Source organism: Rissa tridactyla, chromosome 1 (genome assembly GCF_028500815.1).
Source record: "Rissa tridactyla isolate bRisTri1 chromosome 1, bRisTri1.patW.cur.20221130, whole genome shotgun sequence".
Classification (NCBI taxonomy): domain Eukaryota; kingdom Metazoa; phylum Chordata; class Aves; order Charadriiformes; family Laridae; genus Rissa; species Rissa tridactyla.
Genome location: NC_071466.1, coordinates 179,399,089 through 179,418,567, shown reverse-complemented (window position 1 = coordinate 179,418,567; position 19,479 = coordinate 179,399,089). Strand labels below are relative to the sequence as shown.

Below are 19,479 nucleotides of genomic sequence, written 5' to 3'. Positions count from 1 at the left end.
TGTTATACTTGAATTTCCAACTAAACTATAAGTAGTAATAAATATAATATACAGCACGATTATGACTTGCACACTCCCCTCCCCTTTTTTAAAGAAAGGAGAATATCTTTACATTTTCTTCTTTGATCTCTCTGAGCATCAGATTTTTTAATATATCATTTGACCCACATTTCTTTTTATATTACTATAATGATTACAGTTTTAATTAATGTGACAGATTGAAATATAAAAAGATAATTAAAATACCGAGTAACATTTAAATTCCTAGTCTAACAAAGTAATTCCTCAAAAACATTTTGAAAGAGATATGTTGATATCCTCCATTAATTAACTAATAATTAACACAGTAATTAATCACCCATTAATTCATACATTTCTATTGCATTGGCCCAAGCATAATCACTAATAAATGGCAAATTAACCTCTTCTCTCAAAATTTTAGTTGACTTTGGATAAGTGCTTGATGAGTATCCATATGGTCAAAGCCTTTTTGATGTAAGAAGCAGGAACATTTCATGTTACTTACTTATAGATGTATATGTAAACTGAAGAAAGTTATAGTCATAGAAATATAGAAATTATATATTGGCTATATATTTATATAGTTGGACTAAATATATGCGTAGTCGGGTGCTTATGTATCTTTGATTATGTTTGACAGGAAACAAAATTGAAGCAAAAGATTCAAGGTTGGTAATTCTTCCTTGAACAGAGGCAATTTTTTCTAACCAGAACAAGTTGTTTTAAGAAAAGATTTGGAAATTTATGTTTTCCTGTTATACATCCATGTTGTTCCTCCACAAACAGCCATTTCCTGTTTTAGAAATGGAGATAATAGTTTTAAGATTGGTACTAGTGTTATTGGTACAGCTCCTCAGCGAAGGGATAAGTTACTGGCAAATACGATACTGAGGTAGGATGCAAATGAGAATCCTGTTTCTCCTTGTGTCAGCACAAATTTTTCCACAGACATCAATGAGACTAAGATTTCACCACGGTTCTTTATCAGTTATTCAGAACAATTATGGCAGTTGGAAAGGCAGATCAGGCTTTTAAGAAAGAAGTTTCAAATTACAAAAGAGAATTTTTTATCTGTACCCAAGATATAATAGACAACAATTCACGATTGCATGAATTTGAATGGAATTTTCTACATGGCATACTACAGTTTTAGCACCAGATTCAGGAAGTTTAATACCACGTAGCAACAGAACTGTCCCAACTGTTGGCATTTTTTCACTGTCTCAGGCCTTCTGTACTTTCCATTTCTATTCATAAAAGCAAAGATTTTTTTTCACCAGTCTTTAGGTTCTTCTGAATAATTCCTTTTCAATTTTCTGTCTGGAGTGTTTGTTAATTGTAATGAAACACCTGTTTTACAAAAAACAGGAAAATATAAAACTGATATAAAAAATATATTTATGTTAACCTACTCATCTGTAAATATACATATATATATATAACCAAATTCATGATAGCATACTCTTAGCACGTGCTGTCTTTGCTGTCATTCCTTGAATAAAATCAGCAAACCAGTTAGTGAACAGAAGTAAAATTCAGAGTCAAAGGGACTTCGAGGCAAGACAGTAGTTTACAGAATTATTTTTTTAGAAATCCCTCAGTATCTACACAGTTGAAGGATGATTTCAGGCTGCACTCACAATTACAATATGCATAGGATATTGCAGTACATGTGGAGTGATTAAATATAATGCAACACAAATGATGCAATGATATATAACCTAATCTGTATTAAAGGGCATGCACTGGCATTAGTCTAGAAATATTGAGTCAGTCTGGTATTGCTATTACAGTTTACTGACGTAATAATGAGAGTCCAATATATTTATCATAAATTTGAGTGTAATGAAGTTCCACTTATCTGTGTCTGAAACAGAATTACAACAGATTTCACTGGATTTTCACTTAATAGTGGAGCTTCACTCGTTTAACACTGCTTTTTTCTGTCATATGTTGAGCCACACCAAGATCCAGAGTGCCACGTATTCTCCTACATTTCAGCACTTCGCAAGATTTGATCAGTAACTAGTTCCAGAAAATTCCATTGTGCTAATCCTGTTAGAACACGGCATGAATATTAATTAATGTAAACATATGCTTTTTCCCAAGGAGACTATTATCTTCCTTTCATGTCCTTCCTATAGGTTTGACACTAGATTTTGAAATGCACTTTACAGGTGCTTGTTCAGCATTTGCTGCCTAGATCTTACTCAAGCAAAGAAGCAGCCACTACCCATATCATATTGTCACTGTTTGCTGCAGACATTTGGGAGTAGCTGGGTTAGATTTGCCACAGCTTCTTTCCATGGTTAGTGGAGAGATGCTTTCTTTATTAAATGCCACAGTTTGTTAGCTGTAGAGAGAAGTCTGTAGTGAGAGTTCCATCCCAGCAGGTAATGAGGAGACGCTTGGTACCAGGCAAAGGTTGTCCTGATGTAGAAAACAACATCCACGCACAAAGCAGTTTTGAGTTGGCAAAGAAAAATCATTGTACTAAAAACATAAAGAACACAGTTGACTGTGCTCAGTCACAACTTCATGTTTATTTGCTTCTTTCTGAGGAATTAAGTGTTTCTTTTCAGACATGAGCAACAATGGAAAGAAGACAAAGAAAAGTTTCTGATAATTTTCAGAGCTTTGTGGGTGTCTCATTAGTTGCATTGTCTTTGGGAATGTTCTTCTGACTTGGTGACCGCCATTTGTCAGAACTGTGACACTGCAGGAGAGGTCAGAATACGCCAAAGGGGTAAACAGATGGCGAACGCTCAAAGGGGAGCCCGGACACACCTGAACTTCTTCAGGTTCGTGGGCCGTGAACCTGACCTGCAGCACTGCAGGTATTCCAGCAGTGAGCAGAGATTGCCACCTGGGCTGAACTGTGTTGAAAGATATTTTATAAATTGCTGCCATTTGAAAGGATGGAGGCAACATGCTTTTCTCTCGGCTCATTTATTTTACATCTTTTAGAAAGAAACATGCAGTAGTATAAAAACGTAGCCTATGTAAAAGCCAAACATATCCTGGTATCTTGACTCCAACAGTGGCAGGTAGCAGGTACTGAGGGAAGCATGTGGTAACGCTTCCCCATAAACATTTCCAGCCTCCATCAATTTGCAAGATTATATGAAGCAGCGTAAGTAAAGTCAAGTTCTAGAATAATGCAGCTTCAAAAATCCAAAGCTCCAAAATCAGTAATGCTGTGTACTTTTGGTTACTTTTTCATTAAAAAGATGTGATACATTTGAGCCTGAATGTATTTAATGAGATATTTCTAAAGTAATGTCAGAAATGCTGGAAATAAAAGAAACAACTTTTAAAAACTGCAAATGGAAGTTGTTCAGACAATAGAGGCCAACCATTTGGTTATGCAAGTGCTATAAACAAGCTAGTTCATTCCTGCTCTCGGAAATCATTAACTAAATGCTGAACTATAGGGACAGATAGTGTGTCCATCCTCATCTGTTCAGGGAATGCGGTATTTACCCATCCGGACTAAAAACACTACCCAAAGTCCATCCAAAGTTCAGTAAAATACTGGGCAGCTTCCCTCAAACAGTTTAGAGTAATGGAAAACACAGTCCCTGAAGTGAAGAAGCATAAACCCTGATAGATACTTGATAGGTACTGTAGTGTCAACAAGGGGATTAATTTTCACCTATGCCAAGACTGAGAATAGAAACACAGTAATAGCAGGAAAAACCCACAAGGAAGGCATTAAAATGATCAGGAACAAATAAGCCAAACTTAATGAGCTTTGCAGCATGCCATAAAGAACTGGTGTGCTAACTTTCATCCAAGAATATTGAAAGAATTAGATAACAATCCCAGTGAATCATTTTTGCTGATTTTTACCAAATGCCACAATCCTGGGGAATTCCAAAGGGCTGGGAAGATGCTACTGTTGTGCCAGTGTTCAGAAGTGGTCTCGTGGAGAGCCTTGGGAATAAATAGGTGGTTTGCCTGAAGTCGGTTCCACAGAAAATCATGAAAAGTGCATCATGAAAAAGAATTTAATATGGTGATTGAAGGTCAGACAACATCATTACATAGAAAATAATTATTGCCTGATGTCTACCTTTTCTGACATTGTTAGTTCGTTTGGTGAGAGAACTACACAGACATGCATGTATTTGGCATTTGTGATACATTTGATGTAACCCTCTACTGAAATATGTAGGGCCCTACATGATGAGTGTGATCTGCTGCTGCATAAGCAGAGGAGTATCATATAAGATAGTATTAATCACTGTCTGCAAAATTAGTGATAGCTCTTTCCAAACTGAAAAATATTCAAAGCAGAAATTCACAAATGACCTGAGGTTTGAAAAAGGCATCAGTAGTAAATGCAGAAGCTGTGTCTACCGAAAAGAAGATTAACACATGGTTTCATCTGTCTAAAGTGTTTGTACAAGGCATTTAATAATTAAGAAGTTGTGATCTAAAAGGAAAAGAAGCAGAATATAAAACAAGGGTTGGAACCTGAAGAGGAAAAAAATACATCTCAGTTTAACAGTGCATGTAACTATCAGTCAGAACAGCTCAGGAACATGGCTCAGCATCCCTTGCTTACAACTGTCTGTCAGCCTTGGATATTCCTCTCAAAGGTGTTGCAGCTGGGGCCATGTGGAGACGTCATGCTCTGAGGGTGGTATATTGTGGGTGGACAGATGATCCAAATGGACCTTACAGTCAGAATGACAACAGCTTACTCTGAAAAAAATCTTCTCCTGAAGACAGTTCGACAGAAAAGCTGGCCACAAAAAGAAATAGGGAAAAAAGTTACGTGGAAAAGTTTTAGCCATCAGAGACTAGCTCAAATACAGCCCAGTGCAGTACAGTCACACTAAAACCATCCTGAATGTCAGTGAGATGTGTAGCATGTATTGGTGCGTCTCTGTGTTTAGGTATTTCTTTCTAAATATATTAGATATACATTTCATAAAAATGCCTTTAAAATTATGACAGTCTGTTTTCAAAAAGTGATTTTCTCAGCCCATTTTAAGAAGAGTATTCCAGTTCAAACAGGCGGTATGAATGTGTAGTGTGTTTGGCAGTTTGCACTGCAACAATTAGGAAAGTTGCAGCAACACAGCCACTCTCAAGAAGGGATGGTGGCCTGACAGAGCACCAGCTTGAGTCTTCAGACATATGGGTTTAGTCCTCTGCTCTTTTTCAATCTTAATGTATGACGCTCAAAGCAACAACTTATAGCTGTAAGTGAAAATCTCAATACCTGTACCTAGTTTTTTTCCAGTAAAGCTTTGCAGACTCCTCACATTACGGTTCATGCCAGGCTTCTGTCCAGACTCATGTCCAGTCATGTCATTAAAATAGCAGAGCAAAAGGGTGCTGTGGGAGTGAAGCAGTCTTTAGTCTTTCAAAAAAAATTATATTATAAACTGAGATGAGTATTAGATAGGTCCTGAACCCCTACTAGTCAGCGATCCACAAATGGCATTTACTTTCAGGGACCCAGTTTGGTGTGCCTAACCTAGCACACACCTCCTTGATCCAGCAACAACCCAGAAGTCATAGCCATTTTTCTTCAGAGTGAAAGCTGAAGCTGGAGAAGCCCCTTACACATCTGAAAAATCATAGGCTTAGCCTGTGAGCGCCTCACCTCAGAGCAAAAGTGAGCCAGGTTTGGTTCACTTATCTGCCTGCAGGAATTCAGGTGCACATACCCAATTCTCAGATGTCTGAGCATCAGACTCCAGTGTACTCCAAGGTGAGACAAGCTCAGCAGCTCTGTCTGAAGCTGAGTGCTTCTGCAGAGCACAATTAAATTAATTTAACAGAGCGAGGAGGAGCCACTTGCTCAGAGTTACAGGTCACATCGCTCAGCAGGTGTGTGTGTAGAGGGAAGAGCCTTTTCCACAATTTGAAAATACCTGAAAAGTCTTTGGAGCTGGGATCTGGAATCATGTTTTCTTTCTTTATGCCCCAATTTTTATTTTTATTTTTATTTTCTGTATGAAAGAGATTCTAAAGAGAAGGTGTGCTCAGGACCCTGTAGTTAGCTTGGGGCCACTAAACTCCAAAGGAAGACAACATTTAAGGGCCAGTCACTGCTGGATCTTTGGGACTTTGGGTGCAGTAATAAGCCCCCGGCCTTTTCCATGAACAGCATTGGCAACTCTGGTGCCTACTTCAGTGCTGTATGTTCCTCTCTGGCAGCTTGGTCTGGGTCTAGTCCTGTGGACTTTCCTAAGTAGCCAAATCAAGTGTCAACTCTGTTATCAAATCATCTGGTCTATGGTAACTGTCTGCAATTTTGGTGTGCGGTATCTTAGCTGATGGGAAATATCAGTTACACTCGGCTTAACTTGGTCTGCAGATAAAAGAGGGTTGCATCGTATCAATCCACATTTGTTGCCAGCTAAGAGCAAACACTATGGCTCTACTGATACGGAGTAACTTGATGGGGAATCTGACCCCTACCAGTCAGTTTTCCAGCTAGGGTACAGGTATTACAGCACATTCACGCTGAACTGAGATGTCAGGAGGCTGAACACAAGATATTTTGGAGTTGCACTGATGGGGAACATAGAAATGCCTTTATTTCATATCAAATGCATGATCTCTTTCATAGACACAAATATTACAGAATGCTTTCTATTTTTGGCAGAGTAACACACTCTACAGAGGTATTTGCTATGCTTACCTAGGTCTGTAAAATACTTTTAGGCATTCTGAGAAGGGAGATGCAATAGAAGTAGGGAAAAAAAGCCTTACAGATTTTAGCAAATTCACTTTATGCTAACCTATTACACATCTGCTCACAGGGAAAACTATGATTCCACCAGTACAGCAGTTTTACATATAGTTATTTTTAAATGAACTGTGATTGTAACTATGTAGATATGTTTTGATATTAGTGCAAATGAGTTAAATATGCATAGACATCATACATGCACAATTCTAAAAGTGCATGCCTGTAAATCCAGTTATTCTAATTGTTGCCAGTGTATCTGTATTTTAATTGCTGAGATTGCTCTAATCCTTAAAAAGAGCAATATAAAGAATTAGATGTGCATTCTAAACCATAAGCTCAGTTTGCAGTGAAATTGCATTTTCGTCTCTGCAATCCAGCTGTCAGTAAATCAACTGTACAGTTAAGGGCTTCTCTTTTTTTTTGCTTTTAAAAGTGTATTAATGACAAAACAAGGCTCTTAAACTACTGCCTCTGGCATCAGCCGCTCAAACATAGCTGTATTGCACTTTTTAAAAACCAAATTAATTCCACATGAAGAGAAAAAGTATTCACTCTCTTTCTTTCCCTTTTTCAAACTTTGCAGACGTCTTGCAGGAAATGGCTTGACATACATTCCTAAGGGAGCATTTGCTGGCCTTTTCAATCTTAAAGTGCTGTAAGTAAACTGTGTGTTGTTTGATATATTTCTGATTTCCTAAATGCTCCAGGGAACTAATTAACCAGTGAAGTTTTGATCAAGTAAATTACATATTTTGATCAGCTCATTTTGAACAACTCAACTGAAGTGAAGATACATATGAACATCATTAAATCTTTGTTTTTTCATATAGAAAATATCCTAAACACAAAAGTTGGAAAACTTTAATGGCATTCTAAAAACAACTTGCTCATCAAGTAGATGTCTCTGTACAATATCAAAGGTAAAAATTGGTCCAGTTAATAGCTTCTTTAATTGTCTCAAAAGTTCCGATTTCAAGTCTAAAGCTCTTAGTGGACTTTTCATGATCACACAAAACTGGGGGTAAATTGCCTTTTCCTTTTCTTGAGACCTGGGGGGGGAAACCATTATTGTACAACACCATGTTCTTTAAAATGCGATTTGTATTTTGTATCTTTTTCATTGTGATTTAATTACAGTAAGCTAAATTATAAAAAATATTACAAACCCTGTATTATTTGGAGTAGTAAGACGGTATATATAGTTACTAAAATTATTAGCAGGCTACATCTCATAATATTTATACTAGAGGGGATCTTTGCCTATGTAAAGTTCACAGAAACCGTATTATTAGCAAGAACGCCAGCTTCCTAGGCAGCGTCAAACCAAGCCAGATGCTACTGTAAGAGTATTCAAAGCTCTACTGAAAAAATACCTAAGTGGGAAAGAAGTATGAAGAGTTTCCCACTCCATCTACTCTTAAGTTGGCCAGCTGTAGCTCTTTTTGGCCTAAGGAGATTTAGGCCTGCCAAAAATTATTTCATTTACAATGTCCCATTGAGTATGCCTCATTTTGAAGGCAGCGTGTACTACTTCAGTTTTACCCATGTAGAATCCTTTTATATATGTGGGACTTTGTCCAAACAAGGACGTTAGGCCATATTCAAAGGGAAGAAAATATTATTTTGAAATGAAAAGTGATATTTCAATCTTCGCAAGCTTAATGATGTGATATTTCAGAAAAGAGATTTGTCAGGTCATTGCTAGCAGCCTTCTGTTGGAGAAAATTTATTTCATTGAGAAAAATTCAGCAGTTTTTACAGAGATAAAATTTTATTCGAACCAAATCATAAACTCATACAGTTAAAAGTTCTGTTTGCCATAGTAACATTTTCCTGAGTAAGGATTTCAAGAGTCAGTCAAGAGCTTTATGAGAATAAGGAACTGAAGCACTTCCGAAGGAAAACAAAATCAGTACATGAGGATGACCATTTCAGAATCACTGGACGCAATTAGGAGCTCGAGTCCTGTTGAAAGCAAATGGGATTCATTCTTTTAACTTCCTCAGCTGCTTTGAAAATCATGTTCAAAGCTCATGTGTAGCTGCTAACAAAGCTAATATGCTACAGGTATTTGCTTTGAAGAGAACTGGCATTCGGCAGGGGCGGGGGAACAGAGTATTTGTGCAGCTTTGCTTTGTTTGTAATCTTGAAGTAGAACCAGTACAAAGGAGGTAAGCTTGGAAGAAGATGTAAATCGAAAGAAATTGTCTTTACTGTGTTGATTCTGGGTTTTTTGCTACTCACAATGTAGGATGCTACAGAATAACCAACTACGCCAAGTTCCTACTGAAGCACTCCAGAATTTGCGCAGCCTGCAGTCTCTGTGAGTATACTTGATAAATCAGCTTGTATCCTTGCATGAACAATAATGTATGATTACCTATTAATTACCTGTTAATATCACTTAATAATGTGCTGAATCAACTTTTTCTTTTAACTCTCTTTGAGCTGCTTTTCAAGAGAATTGTACTCTCAATTAAACTTCAAAAGTGACTGATTTCATTCCAGTAATTTCATGACACCAGCAGCTTCTTTGCAGCATTATAAACTGGTTCACCGTCTGAGAAGACACTCCTTGCTCTGCAATGCTTTCTGTCTGTCAAGAGTAATATGGTCCCTTGAGCACTGGTCTTTCCCATGGTTTCTTAAGATTCTTTACAGGGGAAAAGAAAGAATCCCAAATGACTCCCTTGGTTTTTTTCATTTGGTGTAATTTTTTTCTTTTTAAGCAGTATGGAAAACACTATTAACTCATGAAACAAAGTGTACTAGAGGATGCTTAATTATATTCTGTGCTTCAGGCAGGTCTCCGTATTTATAGTTCTGAACTGTGCCGTGCTGACTCAGTCCACGAGTTTCAGTTTTAACAGAACTCCTGCCAGAACTGCTAGACCAGGAGTGAGGATTGGCTGCTTCGTGGTATGAATGAAATTATTTTGATGTGCTTCTGCCCCATAACATAAGGATGGTTGTACCAGGTCGTGCTAAAAGCTGACCTAGCTCAGTGTCCAGTTTTCAATGGCAGTTGCCAAAGGAAAACTAGAAGGTCTGGCAAAGAATACAATAATACTCCTTTGGTAATCTGTCCTGGCTGCCAGAGGTTTGCATTCAGGGGCTCGCTGAGCCTATTGTGGCTTCTTTGAATGTAATAGCTCTTAAAGAATTTTCTTCTAAGAGTCTGTACGATTGCTTTTTGAGCCAATGCAACAATCATGATTTTTTGTGGCAGAATATCTGCTGATCAGCTAGCCCTGTGTAAGCATGGTGAAGTACCTCCTGTTACTTACTTGGAACCTCCCACCACATTTGATGTTCCCTAAGCGCAGCATCAGGAGAAAATAGAAACAGCAGTTTTGCTATGCCAGCTCTTACAGACCTCTGTTGTATCTCCATTAGTCATGTTTTTCAGACATAGCCTGTTAGAATTGTTTCTCATGTGGGAGCTATTCCCTTCCTCTGGTCATCCTTGTCACTCTTACTGAACATTTTTTCAGTTCTCGTATATTTGATTTGAGAGAAGTCAAGAGGGATCAGACCTGCACAGCCCGTTTAAAGTGTTTGCACACCATGGATATATAGAGGAGAATTATGTATGCCTTTTTGTTCGCTTTCCTACTAACTCCCCAAACTTCAGTTTGCTTAATTTTTTTAACCTTTACTGAACACTGAGCTGTTATTTTCGTACTTACTACAACTGCAGATCTCTTCCTAGCATGCTAGTAGCTCCTCAAGAGTTTGTCATGTAAAGTTTGAATTGCTTTTTCCCTAAGTGCCTCACCTCACTAAGACACCTATCTAATACTGAAATTCATCTGCCATATTCTTGTTCAGTCAATCGAGTATCTTGAGTTCCTTCTGCTGCACTTGCAGTTCACGTTTTGCAACCACGAGGCCACGCCTGCTGTCTCAATGCAGGACGCAGAAAATAGAATATGTTTTTGAATTATCCACAGAATTCCACGGTCACCTGATACAAAAAGATGACTAAATTTTCTGAAGTATCTCATGATTTTGAATGCGCAGCATAAAATATCTATATAATTGAAGATAAAAAGTCAGGTTCTTTGGAGAGAGTAAGATGTCATCTGACTCTTTGTGGTTTGGTTGACCACCTTATATTTTCACAGAATTATTTTGAAATAAAATTGTTTTCCTAAAAAGTTCCGAGATCCAAATGTGGAAGTCAATCTGGAAGTTCAAATAACTATCACAAAAAGTGTTGCTACAGTGTGTGGTCATCACCAGTGTCACTAGTAAAAGTCAAACAGTGACAAGGATACAGTGAGCATCTATACCAAGCTATCCAGTCTGGCTAGAGTTAAGATTGGTTGAGAAATGTACTGTGTTGAACATGCTCTCTTCCTTTTTTGTGTATAAAGAAGTTCCACCAGAACATTAACATCTTTTGCATACATTCAGTTCAGCCAAAATCTGAAGAACAGAATTAATGAAATGAATTGATTTCCAGCAAAGCTATGTCATCTGTGTATAACTTACCACTACACAGACACACATTATACTGTATTAATTCCCAGGTTCTTAAGTCCGTCTTGAACAACACGTACCTCCTTAATATACAACGCATTCGTTAATGTTTCTAAAGGTGAAACAGCCCTAAGAATTAATTATCTTATAATTGTTATTTGGTCAGTGCCTTTTTTCTTTATTGACCAGACACAGACTGAAATATCTCAGGCATATACTTTTGAGGTTACGGTTCTTTCCTTTGATCTTTGAAAAAGTCATGAGAAAATGCTGGTCTAGTGACTATATTAGATTTTCTTTCTGCTAAACAAACAAAAAAAAAAAATCTTGCTGAGATCACATCACTCTATACACAATCTGGACCAAAACACGATAAGCCAAGCAAACAAGAGTTCCTTTGTTACTCTGAAAGAGACTGTTGAATTTTCAGTGCAGTTTCTAAACAAAATGACAGTCTCACTCAGGCTTTGTTGCAAATATTTTTTTCCTTGGGCGAAGAAGTTGAAGACGTAAACCAAACATAGTTTGTGCAGTCTGTGTAAAGGACTGATATTTTGTGACAGAATTAAAACCGAAGAAGAATAGGAGTGGTCAGTAGAAACCTTTAGACAGCTGTGTAGCAGACCCAAGATGGAATGATATGGGTTTGTACAGAAAAGCTACTATCACCTGAAAGACGATCACCAGCAAAAGAGACCTCTTTGAGGAAAAGAAAACTATTATTCTTTTGTTTGCTTAAACTGGGTTGTGCCTGTCAGATAAAGGTGTGCACAGATTCAGTTTCTTGTTTCATACAGTCTAGGAATGTTCTGTTCACAAGGTGGTTCTTGCATTGGTTTCTGATTTACAATAGGAATTATTTCTTGAAACCTTTGAAATAGCAGGGGTCTTTTCAAGAGTGTAAATAAGAGGTTAAAAGCCTTCACAAAGGCAGTTCCTATAAGATAGCAACTTCATGTATTTATTATGTTTAACTATGCAAGTGGCACGATTTCTGGAAGCCTCATTAACCCTTTGCTTTAGGTTAGCATAGATGCAAAAAACTGAAAAGTGCTGACAGGACTCAAATCTCTGCTTTTTGTGGTTTTACTCAAGAAGGGCAGTCATGTAGAGGGGCAAGCCGTACTAACTGCCTTGCTACCTTAATCAATGTAAAGAGTACTACGTTAAAATCATTTTTATATAAACATATATATATAACTGTGTATGCACAAATTGTACATGCACAATATATGGGGGTATATATATGCACACACAAGTTTTCCATGTTCACTCGTAATGCAAGTTCACCACAAATTTTTGCACAGAAAGGTATTTCTGAATGATAGGCTCTCCTTATTATCTAGTTCCAGGCTCAAAAATGACAGTATAGGTATAAATATTGATAGATACTTTAACTCATGTTAAATGGCCTGTGTCGCACAGAACAAGAACTGATGTATTGCAGGAATGAGCAACAATTTCTTCCACCTTCCTTGTCCAAGTTGTAATATTGTTAGCATGCGGAATGGCTTGACAGATTTGCGTGTCTTAAGGCTTGGCCGACGTCTAGAATAGATCAGTCTTCTTCAGACAGCTGACATTATTCAATAAATATGATAAAATGATAAATGGAAAAAAAAAAAAAACAGAAAACCCTACGATTTGAGAATTTCATCTTCAACAGCAAAAACCTATGAGAAAACCTTTGTACTGTTTCCTCAAAACAAGCAATGTTTTTTTCTGTCACTTAAGCAAAAAATAAGATTAAACAACATTAAAATCTTCTCTAATTTTATAAAAGTCTTTGTAGTTCAATAGTCAACAACAGTGACGTGCTACATTGATTAATAAATGAGTTCAGCTACCAGAGCTTGGACAGTGATTGCATAGGACTCCAGTTCCCTTTGTGACAGGAGGATTTAAGGAAGTAACCAGAACATGTTGATTGCAAGATGTGGTTTTGATCCTCAAGTTCTGCAGAAGCATATCTTCAACTTATTATATGGGCTATAATTTTCCTCTGAAATCTAGTGTGAATACAAAATATCTGAATTAACAGTCCTGAGAATTCAAATAGCGTTTATTTCTGTTAAGCCAAAAAGAGTAAAACACGTTCGCAGGTACCGTGATTGAAAGGGAGGAACACACAATCACTTCTGTGTTACAATTTAGATCTTGGCAGCAGAGTTTGAAGCATCACTTGAATGTTGTCTTCCCTGTTACCTTGAGCAAATGTATTTCTTCAGAACCAACGACAAGCAGATGGTCTCTGGATTTTGTTTCCCACAGCATCAATACCTCCATTTTGCTTTTAAATCAAGAAGCGTTTCAGTGATTTGGAGTATACCTGTATAGTCCAAAAACTTTTCACATATGTATATTGATTTGTTTTTCAAATATTGCTGTTAATTAACAGCTTGTTTTCTGTCCATTTTTTTCATTTAATGCATGTATTTGTTTAAGTAGGTGGGTTTTTTCTCTAGTATAATTGTCATGTCATTTCTAATGACATCCCTGATGTACCAGAATTGGCATATAATTTAAATATTTTTGAACAAGCAGGGATTGGCAAAGCAGGCAATGACATACCAATAATTTTTTTTCCCTGAACATGTTATCAAAAATTTTCTGTTACTAGCAACCGATAAGTTGCAGATCTCCATTTGCGCATGTTGATAAATAAAGGAGAAAAGCGTTATTGGCGTTGCTGATGGAAAAGCAAAGCTTCTGCTGTTGTTTTATTGGTACTATTGTAGTACGACCCTTTGCAGTGAATACTACAGATGAAACTTCGTTCCCTGTTCATTTGCTTGTTGACATCATTGTTAATGAGCAGCTTTTACTGCTGCGTTGTCAGACCCAGAAATAGTCAAAATCGAGAACAGATCGGGTGCTGTTTCACTGCCCGTGCCAAACAAGTCATGAAGGGAATTTAAAAGCAAGCATTATTTACTGTATCACCTGCTTTCTTTAGGTGGCCCTTTAAAAAGAAATGTTTTATAGTAGAAAATAGGGCAGAATACAACAAAGCCCATCTTCCAAACTGCTGGAAACAGTTGATAGAGGGGAAAAAATAAACGCACCTTTTCTCCCTTGACAGCCTGCAAAGTTGGAATTTAGTGAAGCAAATTAATTTGACTTTACGAGTAACAAGATAAGAAAATAGTATCAATTAAATTTGTTTCAAATTTCCCAACAGACTTTTTAAATTGCTTAAATTTTATTTTTAAGGTATTTCAGTATTTGTGGAGCACCTGATGGTGATACCAAGTTTAACATAAGAGATTATCTAGGATGATCTAGAACATCTTGGATGTTCTTAATAATTGCCTGTCTGGAACAGGTCAGCAAATGGATTTTTCATCTTCTCCTCACTCCTCCAAATATTTGGCATTTCAGGAGAAGTTTCCATTCTTAATCCAAACAAAGAGTTGAAGATTTTGAGGGCAGAGTTCTGAAATGCTTCCAGTTCAGGCTTGAAATGAAAAAGCCTTTTTTTCAGAAATGTTAACTTCAAGCAATTTTTTTTTCCATTTTGATGCTTGTGTTAATAATCCTGATTTTTAGTTAAAAGATTTCATCAAGCTTGATGAAATCACATTCTCTCAAGAGAACTGTTTTCATGAAAAGGCAGGAGCTTTAGGTGTGGTTTTCCATGTTACACCCCATGATAATGAAGCCTACAGAACTATCCTTCTGAGGAAACCAGGTACCTCAACAGGTACCCACAAACTCCCTGAGGAGGAATTTCCCACAGCTTAAAATCAAGCATGTGTCTACACATTTGCAAAGATGTCTCAAAACTCACCATTGCAATCTTCTCATTTTATTGCATGTCTTAACCATCTGAGCTACTAGGGCCCTGGGTCATAGTAGATAACAGAAGAGTAATTGAGATGTGTAGCACTAGTACAATACCAGACCCCCGCTCTCAGTCACAGACACTTTTCTAGCTTAATAAATGACTGGGAGGAAGACAGAGGTGCAAGGTTCCCTAAAATGCATGTGCTACTATTTTATTTGTGTGCAGTCCCTAACTCAACCAGCTGTGGGACCAGTTGCTTTCAAAGTCGGGTGAAAATTGGCTGAACCAGATCAGCAGTTACAGACCACGGAGTGACATTTTCTTTCATCCAGTAGAAGCTACTGGGCATCTGACTCTTTTCTGAGCAATTTTTTTTATCGTGTTTGCAAGGGACAGAAAAATTTCTCAACCTCAGAACTACTAGCCAAAAATCATCCTGCATGGCTGAAGCCCACCAGGACATATGCCACGTGTGGGAGGAGGACAAGGACCCGCTGTTGGAGTGGTTAGCAGCGTGGTGGCTCACACTAGATTTCCGAGGAGATCCTCCTGGACACCGTACAGTGGCAGACTGTGGCTACAGCCAGCCTAGCAAAGCAAACAGTGCTTCAGAGTGCTCTCAGGCACTGGCCATGACCGTCTGTCCTGCTGCACTGTTAACAGGGTCCTTGGCACACTTTTGACCTGTGCCAATTAACATTTGTCTGAACTTTTTGCCGGGGCCATCTGGCAGTTCTCACGCCCCTGGGACCGTCCCCAGTCGGTGCTCTGCATACAGCCATCTCATTTGGGAGGCTAGGAGAGGTCACTGGCATAGCGCGGGCCACTGTGAGCCAGCTGGCTGCGGGACCCGGGAGCGTTCCCAGCCACACCAAATGTGCTGGTCTAGCCGTGGACTCCTGATCTGAGTGTGCAGCCAGATTCCTAGGACAACCCAACAACTCCTGCTGGCCCCCACTTTTTCCCGCCGGCAGGGATTGAGGGTAACTGGTATCAGAGCCAATCTATCTTTGTATAAAAACAGCATTTCAGTGGCTGTTTGTGCTTTATGCAATGGGCTAGCAACCTGGCCCACCGTCTTGAATGGAGGTTTACCAGAACACCTGAGCAGCATGTTTGGCTATGAAGAGAAACACTAAGAATTGAAACTCCCAGAGCTGCAGAGACCTCCCCATGTGAAACTGAGCAGTGGGACAGAAACAAATGCTCCTAAACCGCGACTTGTGACTTTTCTTTTTTGATCTTGCTGCTGCCACACAGGGTTTTCTGTATCAGTCCGGTAGAAGCCCATACAAGGGCAGAGCTGAAAGTGAGCTGTGGGAACTGCTGCACTGGTGTGTTGTAATTAAGCATTTACAATAGCCCTAGCATTTTCCCCTGTGGACTGAAGGGGATATCCTGTGTAAAGGGGCCATGTTTGAAAAGCATGGCTCACAATAGCCAGCTATATTTTCATTACATCCACTTTTCAGAGCCAGTTTTGATGTTACTTGCCATTACTTAAATGGGGCTTTAGCCCAACTCCTGTGAAGAAACGCGATTGAAGATGATGGGGCTGGCAGGTGACCGCCTCCTGCCCATTACGCCCGCTCCACACGGGCCCCCTCCCCAACCTCTTTCCATCATTGCTCCACACCTTGTGGAGTAGCTTGGCTGCGGCTCTCTGCATAACAGAGACAGGTCCGGAGAGGAGCAAGGCGGTAGGAAAGGGAGGAGAGCACGCTTTCGTTAATCTGCCGTGTGCGCTCACTTCTCTGCCTCCCCTGCCTGTTACATAGAGCCCCAATTCATTTAGTTATACCTTTCCTATTTTAATCTTAAATGTCAGAAGAAATATTTTGTCCTTGACTTCTGTACCTGTTTTCGTGGCTCTGCTCTTCTCCGGTCCCTTTGTTGTATTCAGGCCCTCATCCATTCCAAGGAGGGGCAATCCTCGTAGTAGCTGCTTATTTCAGAGGGGAGAATGACCTGGGAGAAATCTCCTTCCTGATCCCATATCTAGCGTTTGATTTAGCCCTGAATGAATGAGCAAGACACACCAACAAGACATTGAGGAATTTCTTGATCACAAGGTACATCCAGGTTGTACCTGGGCTTGCTCTTGACAGAAGACTCAGAAAGAGGAAAAAAACATATATTCCGTTATAAATCTACCAATGGCATAAAACTAGGTATCCAGTCATACTGAACTGATAAAAAAATGCAAATCACGTGCTTTTCAAACATCTACCTTCACCCATTCCAGAGTACAAATAAATGAGTCCTTTTTACAATTCTGTATGAATAATATCTTTTCATAATTTATGCACATGGTTGTAGCATTCACAGTATGCCACAGGAAACACCAGTGGGATACAGGCCACATAGCTCAAGCATTTACTTTGAAAGGTTTGGACATTTTAAGTGAGCTCATGGTGAATTTCATACTGGCTGCTTTATTTACATGCTGCCTATCAGAAGAGATCAAGGATTTCTGTTTCTCTAAATTGGCTCTCTCTGGAATATAATAGCAGCTTTCAAACTCACCACATGTTATCTATATATTTTCAATTATAAACAGGGTCATGTTTGTGAGTTAATGGGTTTAGTTCTGGAAGTGCCAAAACTTTCATCAACACATGTGAAACAATTGGCTGAAAACAGTGATTTTGATCAATGCTTTATACATCAGTGTGCATTACCTACAGTATGACAGGAAACATAACCACTGCTGAAACCTTTTAATATCTGCAAGAGGGAAAACGGTACTTGGAAATTTTAAAAAGATTAGATAACAAAAGAGCACTTGAGGCAGTACTTCTTATGAGCACTTACAGGATATGTAATCCAGTTATAGGACCTGCGGCACAAGTCTTCATAGCTTCTTGGTTTATTCCAAAGTTTATTTAAACAATAATGCAACTACCTAGAATGTCATTTATATTACGGCAGTCCTGTTTTTCCGTCTATGCTGTGTATTTTGTTTACATAGCCAGTGGTGGGTTTATATATGGAAACTACAGCTATAAACAAAATCAATTACTTGATTTGCCACCGAATATCGGTCAGGTAAAAATCCTGGTCCTGCTGATGACAGGGGAAACATTGCCATTTCAGCCACAGGGTCACACATAAACAACTGGCTGTTGGCTTTGCCATGCAGCCGGGCATCCTGTGAGTAACCCCTGTGGAGCCAGTGTGGGCGTCAGAGCTGCCGAGGCAAGGTTCCTATTGAACAAGATCTTAGCTGTAATACAGTAACACGTTTAGGTTGAATAAAGCCTCCATTCTTTAATCAGTGTAACTGTCAAACTAAGGCAACTGTAACTTCTTAGTTTACATACCAGCATCACCCAGGGAAGAAATGTACTTCTGACTGAACACAAAGAAACCTCATCTACTCATTCAAATTATACCTTATTTGAAAGCACAGGCGTAGCAGGGTTGTTGCCCGGGGAATGGGGGAGGTACAGCATGAGTATTTCTAAACATTTCCAGCCTCACCCATTTGTTGACAGACCCTTGAGTTATTTTGGAAGCTCTGTCTCTGCTGCCTGCCATGTCAGTTATTATTTTGAAAATTTAATTGTACAAGGGCTTTGACACTGAACTTTATAAATTTGTTCCGACTGACCTTGTCTCAGTTATTTGCCAGCCTGGCACAGAGCCGTAGCAATCATTATTCGTTCTCGTGCAGTAGGTAGGAGCAGCATGGAGCAGGAGATAGAACGGACCTGACATTTTACATGACTGTAAATGAAGAAGCAGCTTTAAATAAAGAGATTAGTATGCCCGCCACAAAGAGTATTGGATTTCTCTCAAACAGACCGAATTTAGGTTGTACAGACTTACTTCTTTGTACCCTGGGTGTGTCTGTTTGTTCTGTAATGTTTTCAAACATCTATTTAACTTTATTTCTGTTTCACCATTCACTTAATTACTTCTCTGTACAGACATCTTCAAGAAAAGTTTTAGAGCGTGGCTTTCATGTTCCGAACAAGGTACACGTCACTACAACACATTAAAAGCAGAAAAAGTGTATCAGAATACAGATCACCAGCTGGATGTTTCACGAAGTTTCAGAAAGCTGAAGCACGCTTTTAAATATTTCCCTGAAAGCATCACAATGGGAAAGCAAAACAGCAAAAGCAAAAGCCAATGAATGTATGACATAATATTTGTAGCGCTACATCTGCAAAAGTTTTGGTAGATTTAATCCTTATTTACACAAGTGTGAGAGCAAGATATCACCTGCAGACTTTGAAAAGGTACCATGTGCAGTTGAGCTCCCTCTGTTGGCTCTGTGGCAACTGAAGTGTGTTTAATAACTTCTTTTTCAAAATAAATACATCGCATTAGTAATACTGATCTCGATTTAAAAAAAAAAAACACAACAAAATACAAACAAATATTTTGCTCCACTACTAAAAAATGTGAACTTCAGTGCTCATTAGAGTCATTGGAATAAACAATATGTAAGAAAAGGTAAAAC

The 19,479-nt window shown here is 38.6% G+C and overlaps 1 protein-coding gene across 3 annotated transcripts in view; it reads left to right on the top strand.

Moving 5' to 3' along the window:
* LGR5 (leucine rich repeat containing G protein-coupled receptor 5) overlaps positions 1-19,479 on the top strand; it is a 96,763-nt gene that overhangs the window by 44,774 nt on the left and 32,510 nt on the right. For all 3 annotated transcript variants that reach the window (XM_054188459.1, XM_054188458.1, XM_054188457.1), the window contains exons 3-4: positions 7,320-7,391; positions 8,988-9,059. In XM_054188459.1, the coding sequence (XP_054044434.1) occupies positions 7,320-7,391; positions 8,988-9,059 (144 nt within the window). The remainder of the gene's footprint in view (positions 1-7,319; positions 7,392-8,987; positions 9,060-19,479) is intronic.